Raw genomic sequence first — 24,366 nt, forward strand, 5'->3', positions numbered from 1 at the left:
TCAAATGAATTGGATCGTTTCATCTTGAGTGCAAAACGTCAAATGACTCACGTTTAAACACCAGAGACTAATTTATAGTTCTGGCAGACCAGCGTATATAAAAGGGTGTGTGTCTTGTCCTTTCACTATTCATTTCACTCTCAAACCGAGCACAACGATGGAAGAGACTAGCCAAATCGAACGTTTCATCAGAGCTTTGCGAGGAGTCATTAGAAAATTTTCTTCAGACCAGCCCTCGGACTACTCTCCTTCCTTTCGAGATAAAAGTGAAGATACTTGCTATATCTGTCAAAAGAAAAGGCATTGGTCTTCAGAGTGTCCAGACCGTCAAAAAAGAAGAAAAAAACAGGGGCTAGAAAAGACGAAAGTCAAGGTACCTGTTATTATTGTAAAGAAAAAGGACATTGGTCTCCAGATTGCCCAAAAAAGAAACAAGAGGAGTCAGAAGAAAAGAGGGATTCTTCAGAAGAAGAGAGGGATTCTTCAGAGGAAGAAAGCAGCCAGGTGAAGAAAAAGAAACAGGAGAAGAAAAGAAGAAGGGAAGAAAGTGAGGAGGAGGAGGAAAAGAATGTGACGGTGAAGAAAATTAAAAAACAGAGAGACTAAAGAATGAGTCAGAAGAAGTGTATGAACTTTTTTAAAGTGCTCTGTTGTGAATTGTGAATTGGATTGTAACTATTGATCAAAGAATAAATTGACCATATAAGGTAAGTGTCTTCGGGTTTTGATTTTAAAATAAGAATGTACACTCACGCACTCATACACAGACACGTACTATAGGAGTAAAATGGGGTTTTTTGAGTTATTGGCAATTGAAAGTGTATCTCTTTTCGAGAGAAGTGGGTGGCCTGAAAAGGGCCTTTTTTGGTGTAGGGGTGAGTTTAAGCAATCAACTTTAAGTGTCTTAAGCCTTTGCCACGGCCGAGGCCTACTTCTGATGATGATGATTTGGTTGAAATCACTAAGGGTGGTACGGTAGGCTTAGTCACAGGGTTGGCGTATTTAGCTCGGGAAGGTCGTATTCTCTTCGGTCGTGATAAAGAAGTCTGATACATTTGTTTCAGACTTCTTAACTCCGCTAAAATGTCCAACAGTACCGTGACGGTTTGACTTTCACCCTCTTGTTTCTTTGCTGCTGCTTCTTCTTCTTCTTCTTCTTCTTCTTGTTTTTTTCTTACCTCTTCTTCTTGTTGTTGCTGTAAAAGAAAAGCTTGTTCCGCTTCCTTTTGCCGCTGTATAAATTTCTCCAATTCTTCTTTCTGTCTCTGTCTAAAATTCTCCACTTGCGGTAATGAAGGTGACGAAGGTTCCGGAACAAATTCTTGCGAGGTAAGAAAATCCACAAAATCCCAATTCACCTCTTCTGAAAGTAAGTCCGGGTTCCCTTGTGTAGTCTCAACAACTGGTGCAACCCAATGGATCGTTTTCTGAGTTTCCGTCATGTTGAAAAAACTGTCGCATGGATTGACTACACACAGGCGCTAGCGAATCTATATAGACCACGTGACGTCACAGACTGCTCTCTTCCGATTGGACGTGGGCTGACTGAATTTTGTAACGCGTGTTTGGATTGGTCAATGAACTCAATCCGTTTCAATCCTTCCTCTACCTATAAATAAGTGCAGTTCACTGCATTGATTCACCTGTTCTCGGCGCCTCAAGATGTGGACCGATGTGCAATCATCTACGCTTGTGTCTTCGATGATGTTCCGGACGGACATACCCATGTATGTCTGATCCAAGTGGACAGTTGTCCACAGGACAAACACCAGTCTGTGGATACGTATGATCTACGTAGAAAGACAAGAATGCCTTAAAAGAGTCCTGATTTACGGTCCTACAGTGAGACGCAGCCTAAGGACAAGAAGAAGACCAATACGCTGCCCTTTATGTTAATGGATACATTAAGATAAACCCAAAGGCCCTTTTCAGGGCCACCCACATCTCTCGAAAAGAGATTGACTTTCAATTGCCTACCCCATTTTTTTAATTTTTTTTATATTTTTAAAAAAATAGAGTAACCCAAGACTTTTTTTCCCCATGTTCAATTTCCCTTGTCCCTATATCGTCCCACGATTTTTTCCCATGTTAATTAACCTTGTCCCTAGACAGTCCCACGAACTATTCCCTAATGTTAATTCCCCCTTGTCCCTATATCGTCCCAGGGGTTTTCTCCATGTTATATTTACATAGTCCCTATATCGTCCCAGGGGTGTTTTTAATGATAACTCCCATAGTCCCTGAATCGTCCCTATATACTACTCACATTGACCGAATCCATTCGGATTGCGATCTTCTTAGACCACTAGGCCACCCGAAGCCTTGATATCTATATTGATCAGTACCACAGCTGTAATTCACATACTTATTAATACGTGCAATGGTCGTCATAGAAATTATTAAAATTACTGTAGACATTTTTACCTCTCCAGTCGCTTTAATTTATTTTTCGGATATACGCTACTGATGACAGGCTATGGTTGTATCCTTAAAAGAAAACACGTCCAGTTTTAATATATCCAGCACTGACAAACTCCAGAAAAAGACAGCGAATAATTCTGAAACTTCCTATTTCGACTCCAATCAAATATTTTGTTTTTACATTTACAATGGCTACCAATACAAAAATGTATTCTTTATTTTAAAAGGATCATGACACATAAGTCTGTAGACTTTATTCTATATCTCTAACCTAACTGAACTAAAATCATCAAATACTGAGCATTATCTCAGATCTAGAACTTAAACTTCAGACTCTGACTTCCAAAACCAACCATTTCAAAAGCTCATGTACTGTATCAGCACCTTACTGTTGGAATACCCCCCCCCCCCATGGATATGTAATGCAAATTCCTTTGCTTCATTTAAAACCTCAATAAACAAATTCTTAATTGAGCATCTGGAATGATACAGTAAAGCATCTTAATCAAGAATTTTATGATTGTCATTATCATTTGTTAGAGATAATTATGTAGTTATTCAATTTATGTATCTATGATTTCTGACATTCTTAATTATTTATAAGTGTGTCTATTATGTTGTTCACTATAGTTACACATATTAATCCGGGGCCCCGAGTGGCCGAGTGGTCTAAAGCATTCGCCGTTACGGATCACTTCTGTCTGCGCCCGTTCGAGTCTCAGATTCAGCCAATGTAGATATGTGAGAAAGCATGCCAGTAGCTTCTCGTGGGTCGGTGGTTCTTTCCGTGGTTTTCCCGGGTTCTTCCTCCACCATTAATACTGGCCGCCATATATAGCCTATCGTGTGCTGAAAAATGGCGTTAAACCCCATAACAACAACAACAACAACACATATTAATCCATTCGAAATCTGTGAGTGCGTGTGCGACTATACCCGAGTGTAAGTGCGTGAGTATAGCCGAGTGTTAAGTGCATTTTATAAAATACCGTATTAATACATTGAGGACCCAGTAGCAAATGGATCTTTCACGACCAAATATTCTATCCTCGTTACATGACGATGATGATGATATTGTTATTATTATTATTATTATTATTAACAGTGTAAAATGGTGATATCTACTTTGAGTCCAATATAAGGAATTGTGATGTACCTGCCGTCCTTATGTTAGCAGTTGAAGACTCAAAACCATCATCATAGTTTCAGTTTCTAACATATTAACACCTACCCTCACCCCCACCTACAATATCGAATCATACCACTATTTTGGATTTTCTGGACAGGCAGTTATGAAACATCGAGTGAGACTTTCCAAGTTTAATCAAACGAAACCGAGTTGATCAGAGCTCACTCACTGGTGATTGTCAGAGGGTGCAAGGGACAAGATTTTTATGCACAAATGTATTGCACTTCGACCTGCCTAATTGTAAAAAAAAATACGAAAATAAAATACGAATAATTTCATAGGATAAACTGTATTGTTAGGAGCAGAAGACTTTCCTAACTAATTAGAATGTTTCAATCTACTGCAGGAGAAAATGCTTTTCCTGTTGTGAAATTTCATGAAAAACAAAGCACGAATCTAAAGAGTAACTCTGATTTTGGCTGGGGGAATCTGTATGCCAAGAGGAAAGAATAATCCGTTCTTTCGACAACCCAAAATTAGCTATGAAAAGGAGTTTTGACACACTGCTTTGATAAAAAAAAGTTTTCGGTGCAAAGAAAAACTAGCATACCAGTCAAAATAAATCTAGTTACAGGAAAGTATATGCTAGTTCATCTGTGCGCTGTGAGCAAGTATATAAGCATTAAAGTGTAAGGACTTTCGTATTGTTTATTTATGTACATGCGTGTCAATTTTCAATTCAAATGAGAGACTCTAAATGTCTTTATTTTCTTTCTTGCAATATTTGAGATTTTAGTCTGGGTACAATATGTGTGATCAGACACTTTCGTGACTACATGGCCTGCTTCAGACTTTTGTGTATGGGTAAAGACTTTCGAAAAATAAAACCATTCTTTAAATTCCATATCGTACTCTCGTTATCTATCAGATCTAAAACGAGAACGACCGATGAATTCGATTCACTACGAACTGAATTTCAAAAAATATATCCAATATGTATTCATTATATTTCTTCCTATCATTAAGTTGAAAATAAATTGATCCGAATTGTATTTATTACTAATACTTTTTTAGGTTATTGTGTTTATCTTTTCTTTATAGAGCATATGGTTACAAAGAACTAGGCATCAAAGAAATGAAAATCAACTTGGATTCGAATGGCCAACTGATATGGGAGCCAGGCATTGTAATGCAGACGATATGCGAGGTCAGCATCACCAAGTATCCATTTGACAAGCAACACTGTTCTCTGAGAGTCATGTCTTGGATGCATACGAACAAAATGATTACGGTGCATGTAGAGAGAAATAAAGTAGATACTACTGGATATTATCCAAATGGTGAATGGGATATAACGGATACGGAAGTGAGACTATATTCGCCGGAAGACGGTTCCTACAACAGTGGTGAAATCCTACCGGGCGTGGAAGCGGTGATACAACTAAGACGGAAACCTATTTTTTATATTCTTAGCACTATCCTCCCAATCGCAATGCTGTCTGTACTAAATTTGCTGGTATTTTTATTACCCTCCAACACAGGAGAGAAAATGACACTGGCGGTAACCGTGCTTCTGTCATTCACTGTCTTCATGAGCTTAGTAAATGAGATTATGCCGAAGACATCTAACAGTATATCGATCTTGGGTAAGGAGCTCTGTCATTTAAGTGTGTTCTGGTTTCTCTGATTGACATCTAATTAGGAACTTGTTAGAGACAAGCCGACCGATACAGTATAGCTTTATCCATACATCGTTTTATGAGAGTAGCGAAAGTAAGTAGCAGAGACAGTAGGTACGACACGATAATGCCCAAAGGGTTATATTTTACCTCCATCGATTTATAGGTCATTTTTAGAACAGTCAAATATTTTAAGTGTCTTTCTTTGGCTGGGCCTATCTCCGTGCACCCATATATATTGGAATGTGCCCATTGTATGAATACCTGCATTTAAACAGCTCCGGTGGCCAAAGTGGTTACAGCGTCCGATTGTACAAATTGTGTGTTAGACCTTTCAAGCGGTAGTTCTACAGAACGAATTACTCTTGTCCGCGAAATTTTCACTCAGTTAATAACCAAAGTCCTTTCCATTTCCGATATACCACCAACATCGTCATCGCATGAAAGAAAGTGTTTTCCAAAAACATCGCAATTTTTTAATTGTTCTGCGATAAGCGCTTCCGGACGTATTGTTTCCTATCAGCGAACGTAGTCCTCCGTCACGTGAATGGCAACGGTACTTAGAACTGTTCGGCTAAAATAAGGCCTTATCTTCTGTAAGCTGCAGAACGTATTCAACAGTAATTTTAATGCATAATGAGAGTGACTTGTTTTAAACAAGTCATCTAACGAAAGCTTGCAATAAATCACGACAACAATGAATCTCAGTACATGTTAATCCACGTGTCTTAGTGTGTTATCAGGCCTGACTGTTAGGGCTCTTATAAATGAAGAAAGATAATTAAAAAATAAGATTAAGAAAAAGAAAGATAATAAAAAAGATTAAGAAAAATAATTAACAGTAAGATTAGAGTCGCAAAACATTATCAGTGCTAAAAAGCATGCATGGAGAGAAACGAGTATGGGGCGCCATTAATGACAAGAACTAACTATTTATATGGCTTGAAGTGAAGATGGCGTTGGCGACGAATTTTGTGATTTAAAAACCACATCCTACTTTGGAATTGCGCTAGTTCAAGACATTGTGACTCTGATGATAGCGACAAGCAAGACGACAACAAACAGCATATATGAATTCCCAACCACTTTTCCTATCTCCTCGCTGACTTTGTCCCTTTTGCAAAACTAACTGTTTTGTCAATTCGTTGATCACAACCGAAGTGTATGCATTGTGCAGAGTATCCGGTATTTCAATTGGCATGGTTTATTTGTTGACTTTATCGAACTCTTCTTGAGAGATGGCGTCTTAGATATGTGGTCTGCTATCGTGTTCAGGTTTGATTCAGACAAGAAGTAGATTTTCTCATGCTTTTAGCTTTCATGGATATTCGCCGACTGATAAAATTCATAGCTACAGTAATGGTATTCAAATACCTGTCTCACAGGTGATTAGAGACATAGTGGTCAGCATGTGTAAACACCATCCACCGCGTTTTTATAGAGTTTATGGAGCGAAACGCTGTTCATTCTCTGCCCGTATTGAGATTTAATCCTTGATATTTTTCAGACAAAAGTCTTGTAGGTCTTTGACTTTTTTAGCGTTTTGTATTCCTGCTTGATGTGAAATACTTGTTGTGCTAGCCGCGCCGATACTTCGTATTTCTAGACCATCTCATGGTGGATAGGTTGCACGAATTGTATGTATTCCTTGTCTGGTTGCTCCGTGGCTTTGTTTTTCCTTTAAGCCAAGTACAGCGGAGGTTCTAGTTGCGGTGGTCAGAGTGATTGAAAATCTACACGCTTTTGCCTTGACGTTGATGCCATCATACCAGATGGTGCCTTGAGCCGCAAGCATATGCAAACAACAGATTGATCACAGCTGTCATTACGTTCACACAGATTGAAAGCTTGCACACGTTCGGTTACCGGGATTCCTGTGAAGGTTAATTAAGTATCGCTTAGTTCACTAGCAGCGTCGATGACTGCAACATGGCCGGCTATGACGCCAACTAGTTTGGCAAGGAGGTTTATAAGATCTCCCGTGGTATCGGTGGACACCACGAATTCGTTTTTATATGCATTAATAGTATGGTTGGGTAAAGCCGCGGGGTGGGCCTTGCTTGCGTACTGGGAAAGATGACCTCTTAGGGTACTGGCGCTTCAAATATCAGAGGTCTGTAGACTTTTACAAGCATGGTTGTGTAGCTGAAATGGTCTGTATCCATTAGCACGGTCGCTGCCCGTCCGAAGGAAGAAAGAGTAGACTCCAATAAAATCGAAAATGTGGCATTATGGTTAGAAAATATCGTCTACTGTGATTATCTGAAAGTATGATAGTCGTGGGCTGACTGCTGATGTTAATATGAATGCGTGTATGGTTTCGTCCTAGCTACCTTGAAGTTTCCAGCTGTTATTGAGCTAAATTATTTACAAGTCGTCCAGCTAGCTGCATTTTTCATATCATTACGGCGGTCGGACATTGCATCATTTGCCAGGTGTCGCTGGTAGATCCGGCAGTAATCCATTAAAGGCATTCTAGTACTTCGAAGGCATTGCATGTACGGTGAGATCAATAATACACAGAGCTTGCTGAAGAAATAAACCCGTTTTTGTTGAGAAAGTTTGTCTTTAGAGGTGGAATGTGTCCTGCTCTAATCCTAACCACCCTGTTTTCTACGTATGCTTTTATAAAAACACCCTGTTGGTCTACAGGGTCTGTCACATTCATAATCGTATTGTATCTCATGTTCAGGTTTACCTGTCATGCGGTCACCGGTCTTGAGAACCCTGGATGAGTTGTTGCCGTCGGCATATCTTTTCCAGGCAGCATTTCGTAGCTGGGTGGGTGTAGTAATTATGGGATCTGTCCACATCTAAAGCAGACAGCTGATCAAAATGGCTCATACCATATGCTCAAAAAATAAGCCTGGACAAGTTCAAAGTATACTAACTTTAGAAGTTGTTAAATTATGTAAAGTAAATTTTGCCAGAGTAGACAATATCAGCTTCTGAAAGTGCAATAAATGAATTAAAAATATATAAATATATATAAATAGTAAAACAAGAAACGATATCGGCAGCAGGAAGTGAAAATAACCAATCATAGTGTGTAGTCTTTTGAAGAGGTGGACAGCTGACGTTAGGCCAAGCTGTATACTTTAAAACCCAAACTACACCCATTCATCATACATCAAAAAAGTGAATTAAAATTACTTTAACAATACGGACAATATGCAATGTCTTTTCTAAATAACCAGAATAACCAGTGAGGAAAATCTAGGAAATGCATTGTTGTTACACATTAAATGCAAAGTAACTGTAGACTGAAACCTAAGCAAATTGGAGTTGTGCACATTAATTGATCGTTTGTCCCTGGAACTGTAACAAAGATAGTAAGGCTATCCTGAAAGTGGTACAAGAGTGGGACTGGCCTGTCTGCGAAATGCGTATTGTGTCGCTCAAGTAGGAGTTGCTAGGCCCTATCACCCACCACTATGTGAGAGATTACGAGCATGCTAGCGAGTTTCCACTGCTCCAGAAACGTCAGTCAAGACAGGCGGGATGGGTCTTGTGCGTCTCCTGGCACTGGACACTGTCAGATTATATGTGCTTCATTTCTTTTAAGTTTTAAAGTGCCTCGTTCTTGTCACACTAGTCTTCCTCGACCTCTTGGACATACTCGCGCAGCCAGTCATTCAGCAGTTCTCTAGCTACGGGCTATGTCTGGCATCGGTCACCACAACAGATCAAGCCACTCGACGAATATTTGTAGAATGTGTCGGTGGACTGCGCACATCTCGTTTCAAATAATAACCAGCGGAATGTATTTCTCATCCATACGTTCTGGCTGGCGTCGATTCTTTTTTGCCCGTTTCAGCGAAAGAAGCTGTTGTACCGACACCGTATCTCCTTTTGCGAGTCAGTGGTTATGAATAGGGACGAGCATATTACGTTTACGATTGCATATGTTGTCTTGCCAGAGTCTTGTTCGCACATGAGATGATAATGTAGGTGTTAGGTGTGTAGATAGTTGATCATTGTCCCTGTTGAACCTTGAGGCTGGTAATGTGGGGACCGCACGATGTGACATCCAATATTCGGTCATATTTGTGTAGTATGTGCTGTCACTTGGGGGCTAGAAAGTTACCATTCTTAACACGAGACTACAACCTCGAGCGACCGTCAGCCAGTATAAACTGCTCCACAAGTTTAGAGTCCTCGTTTTGTTATTTCTGTCACCGAGATCCCAAATTGCTTTGTCTCTCCGGCCCAATGCTATCTCAGGCATCGCCCATATCGTACTAACGCTGTGTCGCTCACAGAGAGAGAAAGTGCAGGTCTTCATGCGGGGCGTGGACATTGCGGTGTTCTGTCTTCAAAGGGCCGTCTTTGACTGAGGGATAAAGTCTTGATGCGATTTTGTTTAAAAAAAAACTGTTGGAACGACGGCTGAATGAAAAGAGGCAATTTCGCAATTAAAGATATGGCGATCTCTCCAGACTTGGTACACCTGCGTAATGGCAAGGTCACCAAGTATGCGAAACTTGCCAAAAACATGCGAAGCACCGTCGACTTCAATCTCTTTCTTGGCGTAACAACGAAGACAATAACAATCAAGGTCTATGTTGTGGTAGGGTGGGGTGCGATCTAATCAGGATCATAGTGGACTTCGGGCTACTCTATTTCATTTGCGCCCAACTGGCAAACTTCCTTCAGCAGGACCTGCTCTGCGCTCCCCAGCTCTTAACCCGATCAAGCGATCATCGGCTGGAAGTCCGCGAAAGAGATGATTGTAGCTGCTGTAGTTTTGTTAGGCTCCATGAGTAAGGGGGTCGAACCCAGTCAAAGCCTCGAACTTGTCGCGTTTTGCACGTATATCTAAGCGGATAAACTGCTGTAAGAATTTTAATTATTAATATCAGATAGCCTCAGAAATTCTTCAATCATATGGGCATTTTATCTTTCCCAAGGCATGCACGTAAATTCTCCGAGACACAAGCCTGGCACAGTGTGTCGCGAACCTTTACAGCAAAGCCACACACCGTGCAGATATGAGTTTCACAGCTCATACAACGTTACTGTACGCCTACTTTAAAATTCGTTTATACTACTCTTGCCACATCTCTTAGTACATTCCATTGTGACCCAAGCGCAAGTATTTTGCACCGGTGCATGTTACCGGTATAGGTAATCGGTTAGCATATCTCTCAATGAAAGAAATAAAAACAGTAACGAAGCTCTCGAGACCACTGCCGTTGAGTGGGAAGGGAGGGTGGGATGGGCCAACCCTTACACCTTTAGGAAGGCTACCATAGAGATGAGTATCTTTCTATACATGCTTGTCTTTTGTGTTGCCGCTGAGGAACGCGATGAACCATCTTAAACATGGACTACTCCAACTTGTTTGCCCTCTTCTCCCCTTTGTCACTGCATGGCCGGTCTTCCACCCCCACACCCCCACTTACAATGAAGTATGTCCATCAGCCTTATACTCGTACATAACTCACAGTTTAAGACTAAAGTTGAGTATTCACTCATGTTAAGTCGCCTAAATAATGCCAGATAAATTAACGTCTCAAGTCACTGTTTATCCGTCAATCAGTGGTAATTACAGTATTTTCACTGTAACTCCTTTCTGTATTGACGTCATTTAAATTGGAAGAGATAGATGCAGACTATTTCAAGTATTTCGACTTGTTTCATGTAAACTTTTGCTTGCCTTTCAGCTGTATATCTTACCTTTTTGCTGACAATGAGCGGGATTTCAGTCGCATCCACCGTCTGGGTTTTGTACCTCCATCACAAAGATTTCAGTCCCAAATGGGCTAGACGTTGGGAAGAAGTTCATGACAGCAAATACTACAGGGTGACTAAATCTCCAAAGCCAACTTCAGTTGCCACCACTCCCATTTCTAATAATAATTTCAACATCAATGGAATCAGTGCATCAGTGAGCCAACGTCTCTTACTGGAACCGGAAGTGGACCTTTCAGACAGAGAGGAATATGAAAGTGAGGCTAGGTCATGGAAGTCGAAAACATGTTGCTGTGGAACTAAGTGCTGGTCTGGGAAACCATGTTCATGCGCGTGCGGTTGCCTGAACTTTAAATTATCGAAGAAGCTGGACACCATTTTACTTTGGGTTGTTGGATCTCTCACGTGCACAGCCAATGTGGTCATGTTCGCAATGTTGACAACGGATTGAATTTTGAGAGGAAGTATAACTGTTTTACCCTCTATACTCATATTACTACTAACTGTGGTGGAAATGACATAATTTAGAACATATATTTCTTGAGATGATATGTTTGATAGTAGGATGGGGAAAAACTTTGATAAGCCAGAATATGCTCTCTTTCTCTCTCTCTCTTATTGACTTCTCATCGGTGCATTCCGGACTTCCCATGTGACAGCGTGATCCCGAATAATATAATGGGATGTCATCATTTATCTAAAAATTTTGTATTTAATTTATATATTTTTTAAATTTTTTTTTAGGAATATATATGTCTATAGATCTTCATTTATCTAAAAATTAATTACATGTTCTTCCTATTCATATTGTTTAAATATAATTTTTTCACCCAAAATATCCTGAAAATGCTTAAGACTTTTTTATGCTTTATGAAAGAATACATCTTATTATTTCTACAAACTTTTGCTATTGCGCGCCACATTTGTAGTAAAACTAGTACTATCTTCAGACTGAAAAGGCTATTAACAGAATTTATTTTATTTGAAGTTTGTATAAAGCGATGAAAATACCATACAGATATTACTTCGCAAAAGCCTGTAGTCTACGTTCCTGCAAAGTACAAATCACATTAACCAAAAAATGTTATGATGATCTAGTACTCATCTGAATTATGGTTATCGGCTTCGACCAAAGATGTTAGATCGTCTTTCTGTAATTAAAGAGTTCCCGATTTCGATCCCGGTCAGGTCTCGAGTGTTTCTCTGGTGACATATAAAAGGTTTGACGCCAGTTATATTGTATGTTCTACAGACGCAATAAACATTCCCACACCACCCACTAAAATTATAAAAATCAACCTTTTACTAAGAATTATGCATGGGTCTGTGTTTGTTTTGTCACAGGTTTAAATTATTTTATTTACACCTTGATTTTCAAATGCTCTTTTATAGTCATCTCATCCTATAAGAAATATAATGAATAGGACAAAAGCCATCAACAGCTAGTATAAGATATGAAAAAATAAGTTTTTCAGCTCCTTTCCATTTATAAAAAGAAATATTCACCATTCTATACCCCCAAATGTAGAATAAAATGCCAGCGCGTATCACCAAATTGTATTAATTTCAAAATCACTATATGAAAAATTCGTAATAGGTACACGCCAGCACTGAAAGCTTCTCCGTGTGGATAATAAAAAGGAAAGAAGCAAGTTACTACCAACATGGAGCGGCCCGATCTATTTTGTTTTCTACACCCTAATTATCGAGCTAAATTGCTCGTTTGTGTGTAGTTCGTTTTGTGTTTTCACATCAGATTCTGTATTTTGCATCATAATACATTGGCCATATTATTTATTTTGCTGTATGCAATTGCATACACAAGATTGTGTCTCATGCACGTCACATTTTAGCAGTGTGGTTTTAATTTATTACTCATTATTTTCTTATTTTATTTCTAGCTTCCTTTTATTTCTGCGTAGTTATTTTGATCTGTTTTCATGCAGCTAGATTCTCCAAATGATATATGCAAAATATTTTAGGGGAAACTGGATTTGAACCCTTGCCATGTAGTTTACAAGTATGACGCTTACAGCGGGTAAAAATACTAACGAAAACAGAAAATGGGTATATATGTTACAAACCCTTATTGACGGATATAGTAAGCAAAAAACATCGCTCCTTAGACATGTCGCAAACTGAACAAACAAGTAAAAAAAATAGATCTACAGTATAGAAACAAATCGTCTACACCGGATGCCTATGAAACACCTAGATATCAAATATGTGAGAAAGTCGGGGTACACAAATATCAGTCTATCTTTTTGCCAATTTCGCGAACGAAATTTATAATCAGACAAGTAATTTGAGGAGATTCGATTAATTTAAAGTAGAGGACTAATAGGGAGAGAATCTTCAAGGAATCATTTTAGAAGGCGTTGTCTATATAAGATATGCATGATATCTTCAAGATTAAGAAACTTCTAAAAGTAAATAATGAATAACAAAAACTATTCGCTGGTAAAATGCAAATGGTATGACGAATATTTTGAAAGTTGTGTCAGAAGAAAGTGTTGTCTTACTAGCTAAGTAGTCCCCGCAGATTAACCGTCGATCTTAGCGAGGCACAGTTCTTGTGTCAGTCAGTTTAGACCCTAATTAACAGCCTGTAAATCAAGGTATAAATAGTTATGTGTAAATAATTTACGCAGTAGTAATGGAACAAATTATCTGTTATGCGTGTTGTCAAACTAAGTCCGTTGATTAAATGGAATGCTGATTACACACGATGTAAAGATTGCCCAAATATGAAACGACCATTGCATTTCATTGGCGACGATAAGAATAATATCAGAGAGTACATTTCCGCCAAAACAATTCGTGACTGCATGAAACTGATACAAGCGAATTCACACTGAGTCATAAAAAGTAGATTCTACACGTATTGTAGAATTAAAAAAAAAAAAAGACAAAAATATTTCACAGGTATATAGATTGAAAGAAAACAGTAGTATAATGAATGCATAACAAATTTGTTTCGTCTTCTAACTGGCAGAGCATGGACAAATTGACTATTTGGTAAATTAAAAAGGTATGAAAAATATTTGCGTTTTGTTTTAATTTAGACCGGAAAGTACTAGAAATGCCCCTTATCACTGATAGTGTAATAACTGTTTGGAGATTGCACGTTAATCTTCGAAGTAAAAAGAAACTAGAAACTCCTTTAGTTACTACTCCAACTACAACAAATTTAATCGATTTGTGAATTGTAAATGAAACTTTAAAACGAAAGATTATTATAAGAAAGCTATAAAACTCGTTTAACAGACATGCTAGTTCATATAGATTAATACCAAAAGTGGCGGACAAACAACTATGCATGTTACGGAATTTAATCCACTGGATGAATTTCATACAATGATGTAACAGTTTGAAAATAAAATAACAAATACGTGTTCCTTTATACAGAGAAAATCAATTATTAACATACCAAGAGATGATTCAGGACAAGCAATAGAAATATCATGGGCAATAAAAACAGCAAAACACTTACCAGCAGGATTTTTCCTTTATCTTAAATCAGCCGATGAGGAATAGGAATCAATAGTTTACAGTGGATAAGTCTACATAATTATGTTGTATGAATTTTTAAAATTCATTTAGGAAACTACGGCCCAGGTGACGCTGCTGAAATGACTTTCAGTAACAACATAAAAAGTAATATAATTCCACCAAAATCGGCCGTATCTGTGAAAAAATAGATCATAATCACTGAGCTGAAACAGTGGTATAACATAATTACTGTACAATTTAATTCATGAATATTTAAAATGTATTCCCATATTTCTTCATATTACGCCTGGATACTATTATATTCAATTATCAAAACCTCTCTGGAAAAAAATTTTTTTCCAAAGTAAGAAGTAAATAATAATACCAAACAAATGTCACGTGCACACACACACACACACACACACACACACACACACACACCGTTTTAAGGTATAAAAATACAAGAAAAACAAGAAAACAACAAAAATATTTTTCATTAGCGAACACTATGATTTCTAAATAGTTACCGGTTTGCGGGTCAATCACGAGATAAACTAAATAATGATAAATTCTCACTAACTATAATGATTTTAAGATAAATTGAGATGTTCTCCATATTTATGAGAAATTATATTTATCCATACGAATATATGGAGTCATTCCAAAGAGTGAATAAAACTGAATTACTGCTAATTGAGACATTTTATCCAAAACTGATATAATCAGGAAATAGCGTAGCAGATTATCAGTATGCTAAAGATATTATGAAACATTTCAAATCAAAATCTTTTGGCGATCTTTACGATCTTACGTAGAGAAAGATATTTTAATCTTATGTGATATTTTTAAAGAATTTAGATCCAAGTGTATGAATAATTATGAACTAAACCCAGCACGTTCTTTTAGTAATTCTGACTAGTCTGAAAATCAGTACGGTAAAATTAGAATTGCAGACAGATCATGATATATTTCTTCAAAAGAAGAAAAAGTATGATATCTAATCCATATATAAAAACAAAACGTGAATATTATAACGCGAATGAAGGAAACACTTCTTAAGTTCTGAGTACTGAATAATATGAGACTTGAAGGTCACGGTGATATATTACGTACACAACTCCAAACATTTGTATGGTTGGATCATGTGTCAGCAAGTGTCCGCTGTGAACTTTAAATGGGCATATGTTAAATAAATAATGCAAATAAACTGATTTTAAAAAAATGATGGCATTTTTGAAGCAGATTAGATGAACCAACATATTTGCCTGAATCTGCTAAGTAGTATACTCTGGCAACAGGAAACCAATTCCCAGTGAGGATGATTTATCTACATTACAAAAAATGTAAAATAAAAGATACAAACAGTGTGAACTTTTATTATTATGAACGTTATAAATATATGTTATTCACTATCGTAATTTAAAGTGCAAGATGTTCCTGATATATGATTTTCACTACAATACTGTTTTGGGTGAGAAACAGAGGTCTTTAACGACCGATACAGGTTCACTGTAATTTAGTACAGAAACAGACAATTACTTCAATTACGTGAAACAAAAAAATATACAGTTTTGCGACACAAGCGATTACAACAATTATAGAATTTATGGTACAAAATTAGCCAACAAAAAGGTTGTTGAACTGTTTAAAGATGAGACCAATACAAGAATCGTGTGTCTTAAAAGTAAGCTACATGCTTTTATAACTGACGAAGTAGAAAAAAGTAAGCAGGGTATTATAACATACGGTCTCCTTATTTTTGATTATTTCATTACACCTTTATCAAGAGCTGCTTCATCTTATTCCAATAATTCATTATAAATTTCAAACTTTAAAAATTAACTTGTATTCAGGAAATGGACTTTGCCTGAGTCCACAAGCTCTAACTTCAGTCCATAAAAAAGTAACTTTATGTCGGATCGTTTATTTTCTTTGTAAACAACATGAAAGCAAATTGAGTATCAACTGGAAATTTGTAATTTCTATTGTATACACATTTATGTCACTAGTTTTAAAGTATTAAGTTATTTTACCGCATCCTATTTCATGAAAATATTTTCTCAATAGTAGCTGTTAAAGATGTAATTCTGAGGTTAGTTACATTTTTGTCATTATTTATTTCAAAAGTAAATGACGAACGCGAAAAAAAATCGTCATTGAAATAGTCATAACTTTACATCAGCATCAAGCATGATAGTAAATGTGTATTATGTAAACAATATTAAAAGATATCTCTATATACAAAGAACTATCATGTTCAGCTAATCAAAAAAAATGTTTCTTCTAAAATATATTTTTATTCTTCCATTTGACAATATGTTTTGCAAATTTAAAGTAGCTGAAATCAATCTTGATGCAATTACATCATTCACATATACTATTTGAGAATTATATATATTATTTTTCATTCAAATAATCCTAGTTTGTTTGTTTTTTAAAATCAGGTAAGGTTTGATGGTTTACGTTTATAGAAATTGAATATAACCCTGATTTATTGTAATAACCTAAAAGTCTTCGGAATTCAACCAGAGAAAAGACCTGATGGCGTATTGTCAAAATTATTAAATTATTAAATAGTGTGTTGTTGTGAAATCAGTAAATATATATATATATATATATATATATATATATATATATATATATATATATATATATATATATATATCAGGGGTGCACAACCTTTTTCGGCCATGGGCCAGATTGCATTTTCTAAGACCACTTGAGGGCCACAAACACTAATTTCTTTAATATAATTACTGTTCATGGCCATATTTCTTTTAATTTGCTCTGAGGGCCGCACAGAACATGTTTGCCGGCCGGATCCGGCTCACGAGCCGGGGGTTGTGTACCCTTGATATAAACATACACACAAATACATGTAACTAAACTTTACAATGATTGAATAACACTATTTAGTGTGCAACGAAAATCGAGTAATATACACTTCCATATAGCACATCAACGAAATTTATATAACCTTGTATGATGATGATTCAACCTTGTATTAAGACCACTCAGCCTAGTAATATGATGATCCAACCTTGAATTATGATGTTTAAACCTTGTATTATGACCATTCAACCTTGTATCTTGACCATTCAACCTTTATAATGACCATTCAACCTTGAATTATGACTATTCAACCTTGTATTATGACCATTCAACCTTATTGTATAACTATTCAACCTTGTATTATGACCATTCAATATTGGATTATGACCATTCAACCTTGAATTGTGACCATTCAACCTTGTATTATGACCATTCGACCTTAAATTATGATACAACCTTGAATTATTACCATTCAAACTTGTATTATGACCATTCAACCTTGAATTGTGACCATTCAACCTTAAATTATGACCATTCAACTTTGTATCATGACCATTCAACCTTGCATTATGACCATTCAACCTTGTATTGAACATTCAACCTAGTTGTATGACCATTCAATCTTGTATTATGACCATGCAACCTTATAATGATCATTCAACCTTGAATTATGACTATTTAACCTTGTATTATGAAAATTCAACCTTGGATTATGACCATTCAACCTTGTATTATGACCATTCAACCTTAAATTAAGATACAACCTTGAATTATTACCATTCAGTCTTGTATTATGACCATTCAACCTTGAATTGTGATCATTCAACCTTAAATTATGACCATTCAACTTTGTATTATGACCATTCAACCTTGCATTAGGACTATTCAAACTTGAATTATGACCATTCAGCTTTGAATTAAGACCATTAAACCTTGTATTATGACCATTCAACCTTAAATTAAGATACAGCCTTGAATTATTAAAATAAGATACAGCCTTGAATTATTACCATTCAGTCTTGTATTATGACCATTCAACCTTGAATTGTGATCATTCAACCTTAAATTATGACCATTCAACTTTGTATCATGACCATTCAACCTTGCATTAGGACTATTCAAACTTGAATTATGACCATTCAGCCTTGAATTAAGACCATTAAATCTTCTATTATGACCATTCAACCTTGCATTATGACTATTCAGCCTTGAATTATGATGATACAATCTTGAATTGTGACTAATCAACTTTGTATTATGATGATACAATCTTGAATTGTGACCATTCAACCTTGTATTATGACCATTCAACCTTAAATTATGAAGCAACCTTGAATTATTACCATTCAACCTTGTATTATGACTATTCAACTTTGAATTGTGACATTCAACCTTGTATTATACCATTCAGCTTTGTATTATAACCATTCAACCTTGCATTAAGACCATTCAACCTTGAATTATAACCATTCAACCTTGTATTATGACCATTCAACCTAGTTTCATGACCATTCAACCTTGTATTTTGATAATTCAACCTTTATAATGACCATTCAACCTTGAATTATGACTATTCAACCTTGTATTATGACCATTCAACCTTGCATTATGACTATTCAACCTTGAATTAAGACCATTCAACCTTGAATTATGACCATTCAACCTTGATTTATTACCATTCAGCTTTGTATAATGACCATTCAACCTTGCATTATGACTATTCAACCTTGAATTATGACCATTCAACCTTGAATTAAGACCATTCAACCTTGAATTATGACCTTTCAACCTTGTATTATGACCATTCAACCTTGGATTGTGACCATTCAACCTTGAATTGTGACCATTCAACCTTGTATTATGACCATTCAACCTTATATTATGACTATTCAACCTTGAATTATGATGATACAGTCTTGAATTGTGACCATTCAACCTTGTATTATGATCATTCAATGTTATTACAAGAGTCAGATAACAAGGTATATTTCAGTTGATGATATCTATTTCCTATTAAACTACATCAATTCTTTCTTTTGGTTTGTATTAATAAACTCTTTTTAAATGTTTTACTGTTTTATCTAGTTAATTAAAACTTCCTTGTGCCACACCAATATTATGAAGGAACTATCAATCTGTATACTTCCTGTTAGAACTTTTTCTTATCCTGTGGATTGTTCATATTTTGACTCACCAAAATTCTTTTATTTTATTGCTTAAATCTGAAATTGATAAATTGTAGTTTGTTTTCATAGACTTTATTGTAAATTCACTCACACTAACCCAAACTGATGAGGTTCAACATTAAACTTTTCATGACCCTTGCATAAGTCAAACCATAAGTCCAGCCATATTGAAAATCTTATTAACGCTATTCCATCTGAATGGATGGTCAAGTTCACATTGGATTTCAGTACAGGAGAGCCTGGGGGTTCAGGTAATGTATGTGTTCTGTTTTCATCGATGTACAATAACAATATATATCAGTACTCAACAAGAAAACTTTAAAAAAGTTTTCAAGTTTATATCATATCCTGCGGATAAGTTGATCTCCATTCTTCCTGGGTTTTTTTGCCCTAAATTATTAGGCTTGTACATGAGTATATATTCAAAGCTAGAATATTTAATCTGAAGAGAGCCAGTCTGAAAAGTGATATGAATCACATATTTGAGACAACAGGAATGAATGTTCCTGAGGCTCTAATATGTGATCTTGAGATAGCCAATATTAAAGTAGCTTTCAATCATATGGTCTCTCTCTCTTTCTCTCTCTCTCATATTTGAGATTCGAGACTGTGTATAGATAGTTCCCGAATGACCTCATCAGCTGCCATATTTGTGGCATGCTGGCAGATATACCGTTGAGTTTATATGGTGTTTGGAAGTTGACAAAAATTAATTCATTTGCAAGATACTGTTACAAAAAAATACATACAAAAACAGAATGCAAATCAGGCTTTCTGTTAGTATCTATATTTATAATTTATAAGTTGATTCTGCTTCTGTGTGCCTTGTTAAAAATAGTAAATTTTGGTGGTCTAATATAAGAAACTGCCAGGTTGCCCATTGTCCAGGTTAAAGTCTTGTGACAAGTTGTCTGTTACACTAAGGTGAAGGTGAAAATTTAAAATTACAGCTGAGAAAAAACTCCCAATCTCACTTCCCCATTTCTTTGGTACCTGGGGGGCAATTGCCCTCTCCAACCACACCTCCATGCAGCCTTTGAAATTTGACGAATGCCATCTTTGCCAAGAAAAACAACTACTACTACCACTACTTCCACTACAAAAAAAAACAAAACAATAAAACATTACTCCAACCGTAATTTGATGTCTAATAATTAATTACATTTTCATATAACAAAAGATGCTAGAGTATTAAGTTGAAGTTTGGGTTTTGTTTACTGGCAAGTAGTGAATAAAAACTTGGTATCCAGGCAATTTGCCAAACTTCATTGCGATCATGCTCAACTCTGCTTTGTAAACAGAAATTTTCCAAACACACTTTTGTGCACAAAGCATGCCAGTTTAGCCTTTGTCATCTCACTCTTCTTTTGTAAAATTTTGGAGGAAATGTCTCCATGAAGAAACATGGGGGGGAGTGAACCTAATAAAGGGTTAGGGACAGATCCATTTTTATTTCAGATCTGTATAACTGAGTGACAAGGAAAATCTAGTTCAAGTTTCCATACGGATAATATGGATAATTATCTGTATGAATCTATTAATTTCAAAGATATTTGTGCAATTCTGCATATCATCAAAACATGTTTAAATTAAAAGAAAACTTATGAATAAATAATCTGCCCATAATTCAGGAACAGGTTCCAGCAATATATATTGTGAAATAATACAACTTTTTTCTAGCTTACATTTCTTTAGCCATACACTAAGTGTATTGAACTACACTGATTTGATTATTTTTTATTATATATTCATTGTTGTTATTTTCACAATATTGTTGTTATTGGGAAACCTAGTACAATAAGCTTTAATTGATCTATGTTAAATATTTACATTTATTGGCATCTCAGCACAATAATGGCTACATAGAGCCAACTAAAAGCTAAGTTCTTAAAAAATTTAAAAGTTAGGGATTGTACATAAACTTTAGGAAGACAAACAGGACCCCAGATGACCAAGTTGTCTGAAGCACTTGTCTTTACTGATCATTGCCATCTCACCTGTCTACGTGTTTTCGAGTCTCACACTTGGCCAATGTGGGTATGTGAAAAAAGCCTGTGGCTTCCTCTGTGTCAATGGTTCTTACTGGCTTTTCCTGGATTTTTTTCCTTCACCTATTCTGACAACCATGCATAGCTCATTATGTCCTGACAAATGGCATTAAACCCCTCAAAACAACAACAAGTAGATAAACCCTTTGAAGTAAATCTAAATATGAAGGGCTACAAAATGCAAAATAGAAATGGTTAAGTATGGTAAAAGTACAAAATGTACATAAAAAACATAAAAGTACAAAATATAAGATCATTCAAATAGAATAATTATATTTTGATATAAACTGCATTGCATCAAGATTTGCTTTGATGTTACATGTGAAAGATCTTGATTCAATGTACATTAAACACTTCTGTCGCACAGAGTGGAAGTCAATAGAATTTACAAAAATGTACTAGTATTTGACTACCACTGTGAATAATGGCTCGGTATGCACTTTGGCCAAGATTCACCTTTTAGAGGCATGCACAAGCCAGACATGTGTGTCCTACATGTGATTGGCACAATACCACCCCATCTCTGCAATTTATTCTACCACATTCACTCAGTCATAAGTCGAGTCAAACTGCAAGCAACAAAGATCATGACCTCCCATAGCATAATGTGCCTGCAGAACAGGGTCTATGTTGTTTGTTCTATTGATTACTCTTAACAAACTGCATAGATCCAGATCTGCTGGCACATTATGTGTCAGCAGATCTGGGTCTGTGATGTTTGCAGCAGGACTAGACTTATAAGCGTGTATATATGGTATAAGAGAGATGCCACGTTCCACTCAGTACTTTTATGCTACCAAACTTTTTTGTTGAGTTTTCATTCCCCATGTTTTACCAAGTATAAAGAACAAGTCAATTTATACATTATTTAAAGTCACTATATGTGGTTTTCAGTTCAGAAATGGATGACAGCAGGGTAGCTTTGGCTGCTTCATCTGCCCTTTCATGACTCTTAATACCAATATGACTAGGCACCAAATGTACAGAATACTTTTTCCACACTGTATGAGCCAATTGCCTCTCTGCATGAATTTGTCTTTCTGGAAGACCTGGGATATTATTTGGTTGTCAAATTTACGTTTTTGCATTGTTTCAATTGTGAAAAGTGGTCCAAGTTATGATGTATTTGGGTTTTTTTCCGATATTTCAACACATTTACAAAATTACAAGAATGGCTGGATTTTCTGTTGTTAAAAGGAAGCTTTATCCAGTAAACTCAATATAGTGCCATAGGTTGTTGCAACTTGCAATGGCAGATTCAACCTTGTCTCTAGCTCGTGGACCATCTGTATATAGGGACATATGGCCACAATAGGAGGCCCTGATTTCATTGAATTTACTCAGAAAAAGGAGAGAATTTATTTCGATTTACTGATTTGGCAAAGATCAAACACTAATGGGGGTGGGCAATAACCAATGTGGTAATTAAGAAACAAAGACGTTTGCAGTAATTCCAGCTTTGAACAAAATCTGCTTGAAGACATTTGTTTAAATACATAATAACTTTGTTCCTTGCAAGAAAATTACTTCAATCATTTCCAGGCAATTATTTTCTATCAACAAATATCAAAATCACTGAAGATTGATATAATTATAGAAACCACAATATTTTTTGCAAGATTACATAACAGTTCATCTTTCTAGACTTTTTAAACTTCATTTATGAAAGAAATGATTATCAAAACCTCAAAGACATCAAGCCTCTTAATCTGCCATGTCAATTTACTTCTCTTTCTTACCATGCTAAGGTAAATATGAGAACCAAAAATAACATAGTGACAATCTTTTCAATGAAAAACTAATGGAGCCATGAAATAGTTTTGCACACTTTTGGCACATAAATTTCTATGTGATTTCATTGTGGCATTTACTTCTCAGTCTAAGTTTTGGTTTTGGCACTCTTATGTAGCTATCGACTTACATGGAATTGAAAATAAAGTAAAATTTCAGATATATTTTTCTTGTCCATTTCAAATGTAAATATTCAGATATTCCTGTGACCTGTCTGTATGTATGTGTATAAGTACAAGTATATATACATAGGTATGAAAAGTGACACCTCTTTGTATGCATGTGTATAAGTACATCTAGATAAGTGTGAACAGTGACACCTGTTTGTGTGCATGTGTATAAGTACAAGTACATGTAGATAAGTGTGAACAGTGACACCTGTTTCTGTGCATGTGTGTATAAGTACATGTAGATAAGTGTGAACAGTGACACCTGTTTGTGTGCATGTCTATGCTATTGATTCTACTGAATATTTTTTTTAGCCAAAGTGTCATAAATTCATAGTCTATGTTATTCATTCCACAGACTATTTCGAGCAAAAGCGCTGTCAGATCAGTCTATACTATTCATTTTGCTGATAATCTCAAAAAAACCCACCATGTTTATAGTCTACTCTATTCATCCACTCATGATTTCATGTGAAAGTGGCAGCAGATCATAGTAACTGTTATATATTCTGCGTAGTACATGGTCTGGGTCCTTACTAGTGTGTTTATGCTTTTATTATAGATACAAAATTTCATGTGGTGTGATATCAAGGTCAATTCAGGCCCATTTAAACATTTGAGTTGATCACTGCTGGTCCACACTATTCATTCTACTGATTATTTCAAGTGAATGCACTGTTATTTCAATCTAAGGAACCATCAGATCATGGTCTATGCCATTTATGCCAATGATGATTTCAAGAAAAAATGCCATCAGAGTCTACGCTATTCATTGTACAGTGCAACCCCGCTATAATGCGCATTCGGATATAATGTGGTCATGGCGTGGCTCCCAAAATATTGTATATTCATTTACACATGAAAAAATATTTTTTGTTCAAAGTACATGAAATAGTGCATAAAAAATGTATTATCATTATGGGGAAG

General features: G+C 36.0%; 1 protein-coding gene across 1 annotated transcript in view; it reads left to right on the plus strand.

Moving 5' to 3' along the window:
• LOC149782981 (neuronal acetylcholine receptor subunit alpha-7-like) overlaps positions 1-12,886 on the plus strand; it is a 40,573-nt gene extending 27,687 nt beyond the window's left edge. The window contains exons 5-7 of the mRNA XM_089935190.1: positions 4,652-5,196; positions 10,896-11,180; positions 12,825-12,886. Coding sequence (XP_089791316.1) covers positions 4,652-5,196; positions 10,896-11,180; positions 12,825-12,886 — 892 coding nt within the window. The remainder of the gene's footprint in view (positions 1-4,651; positions 5,197-10,895; positions 11,181-12,824) is intronic.
• Positions 12,887-24,366: the final 11,480 nt, after the last annotated feature.

This window comes from Sinohyriopsis cumingii, chromosome 15 (genome assembly GCF_028554795.1).
Source record: "Sinohyriopsis cumingii isolate HCF-2022 chromosome 15, ASM2855479v2, whole genome shotgun sequence".
Lineage (NCBI taxonomy): Eukaryota > Metazoa > Mollusca > Bivalvia > Unionida > Unionidae > Sinohyriopsis > Sinohyriopsis cumingii.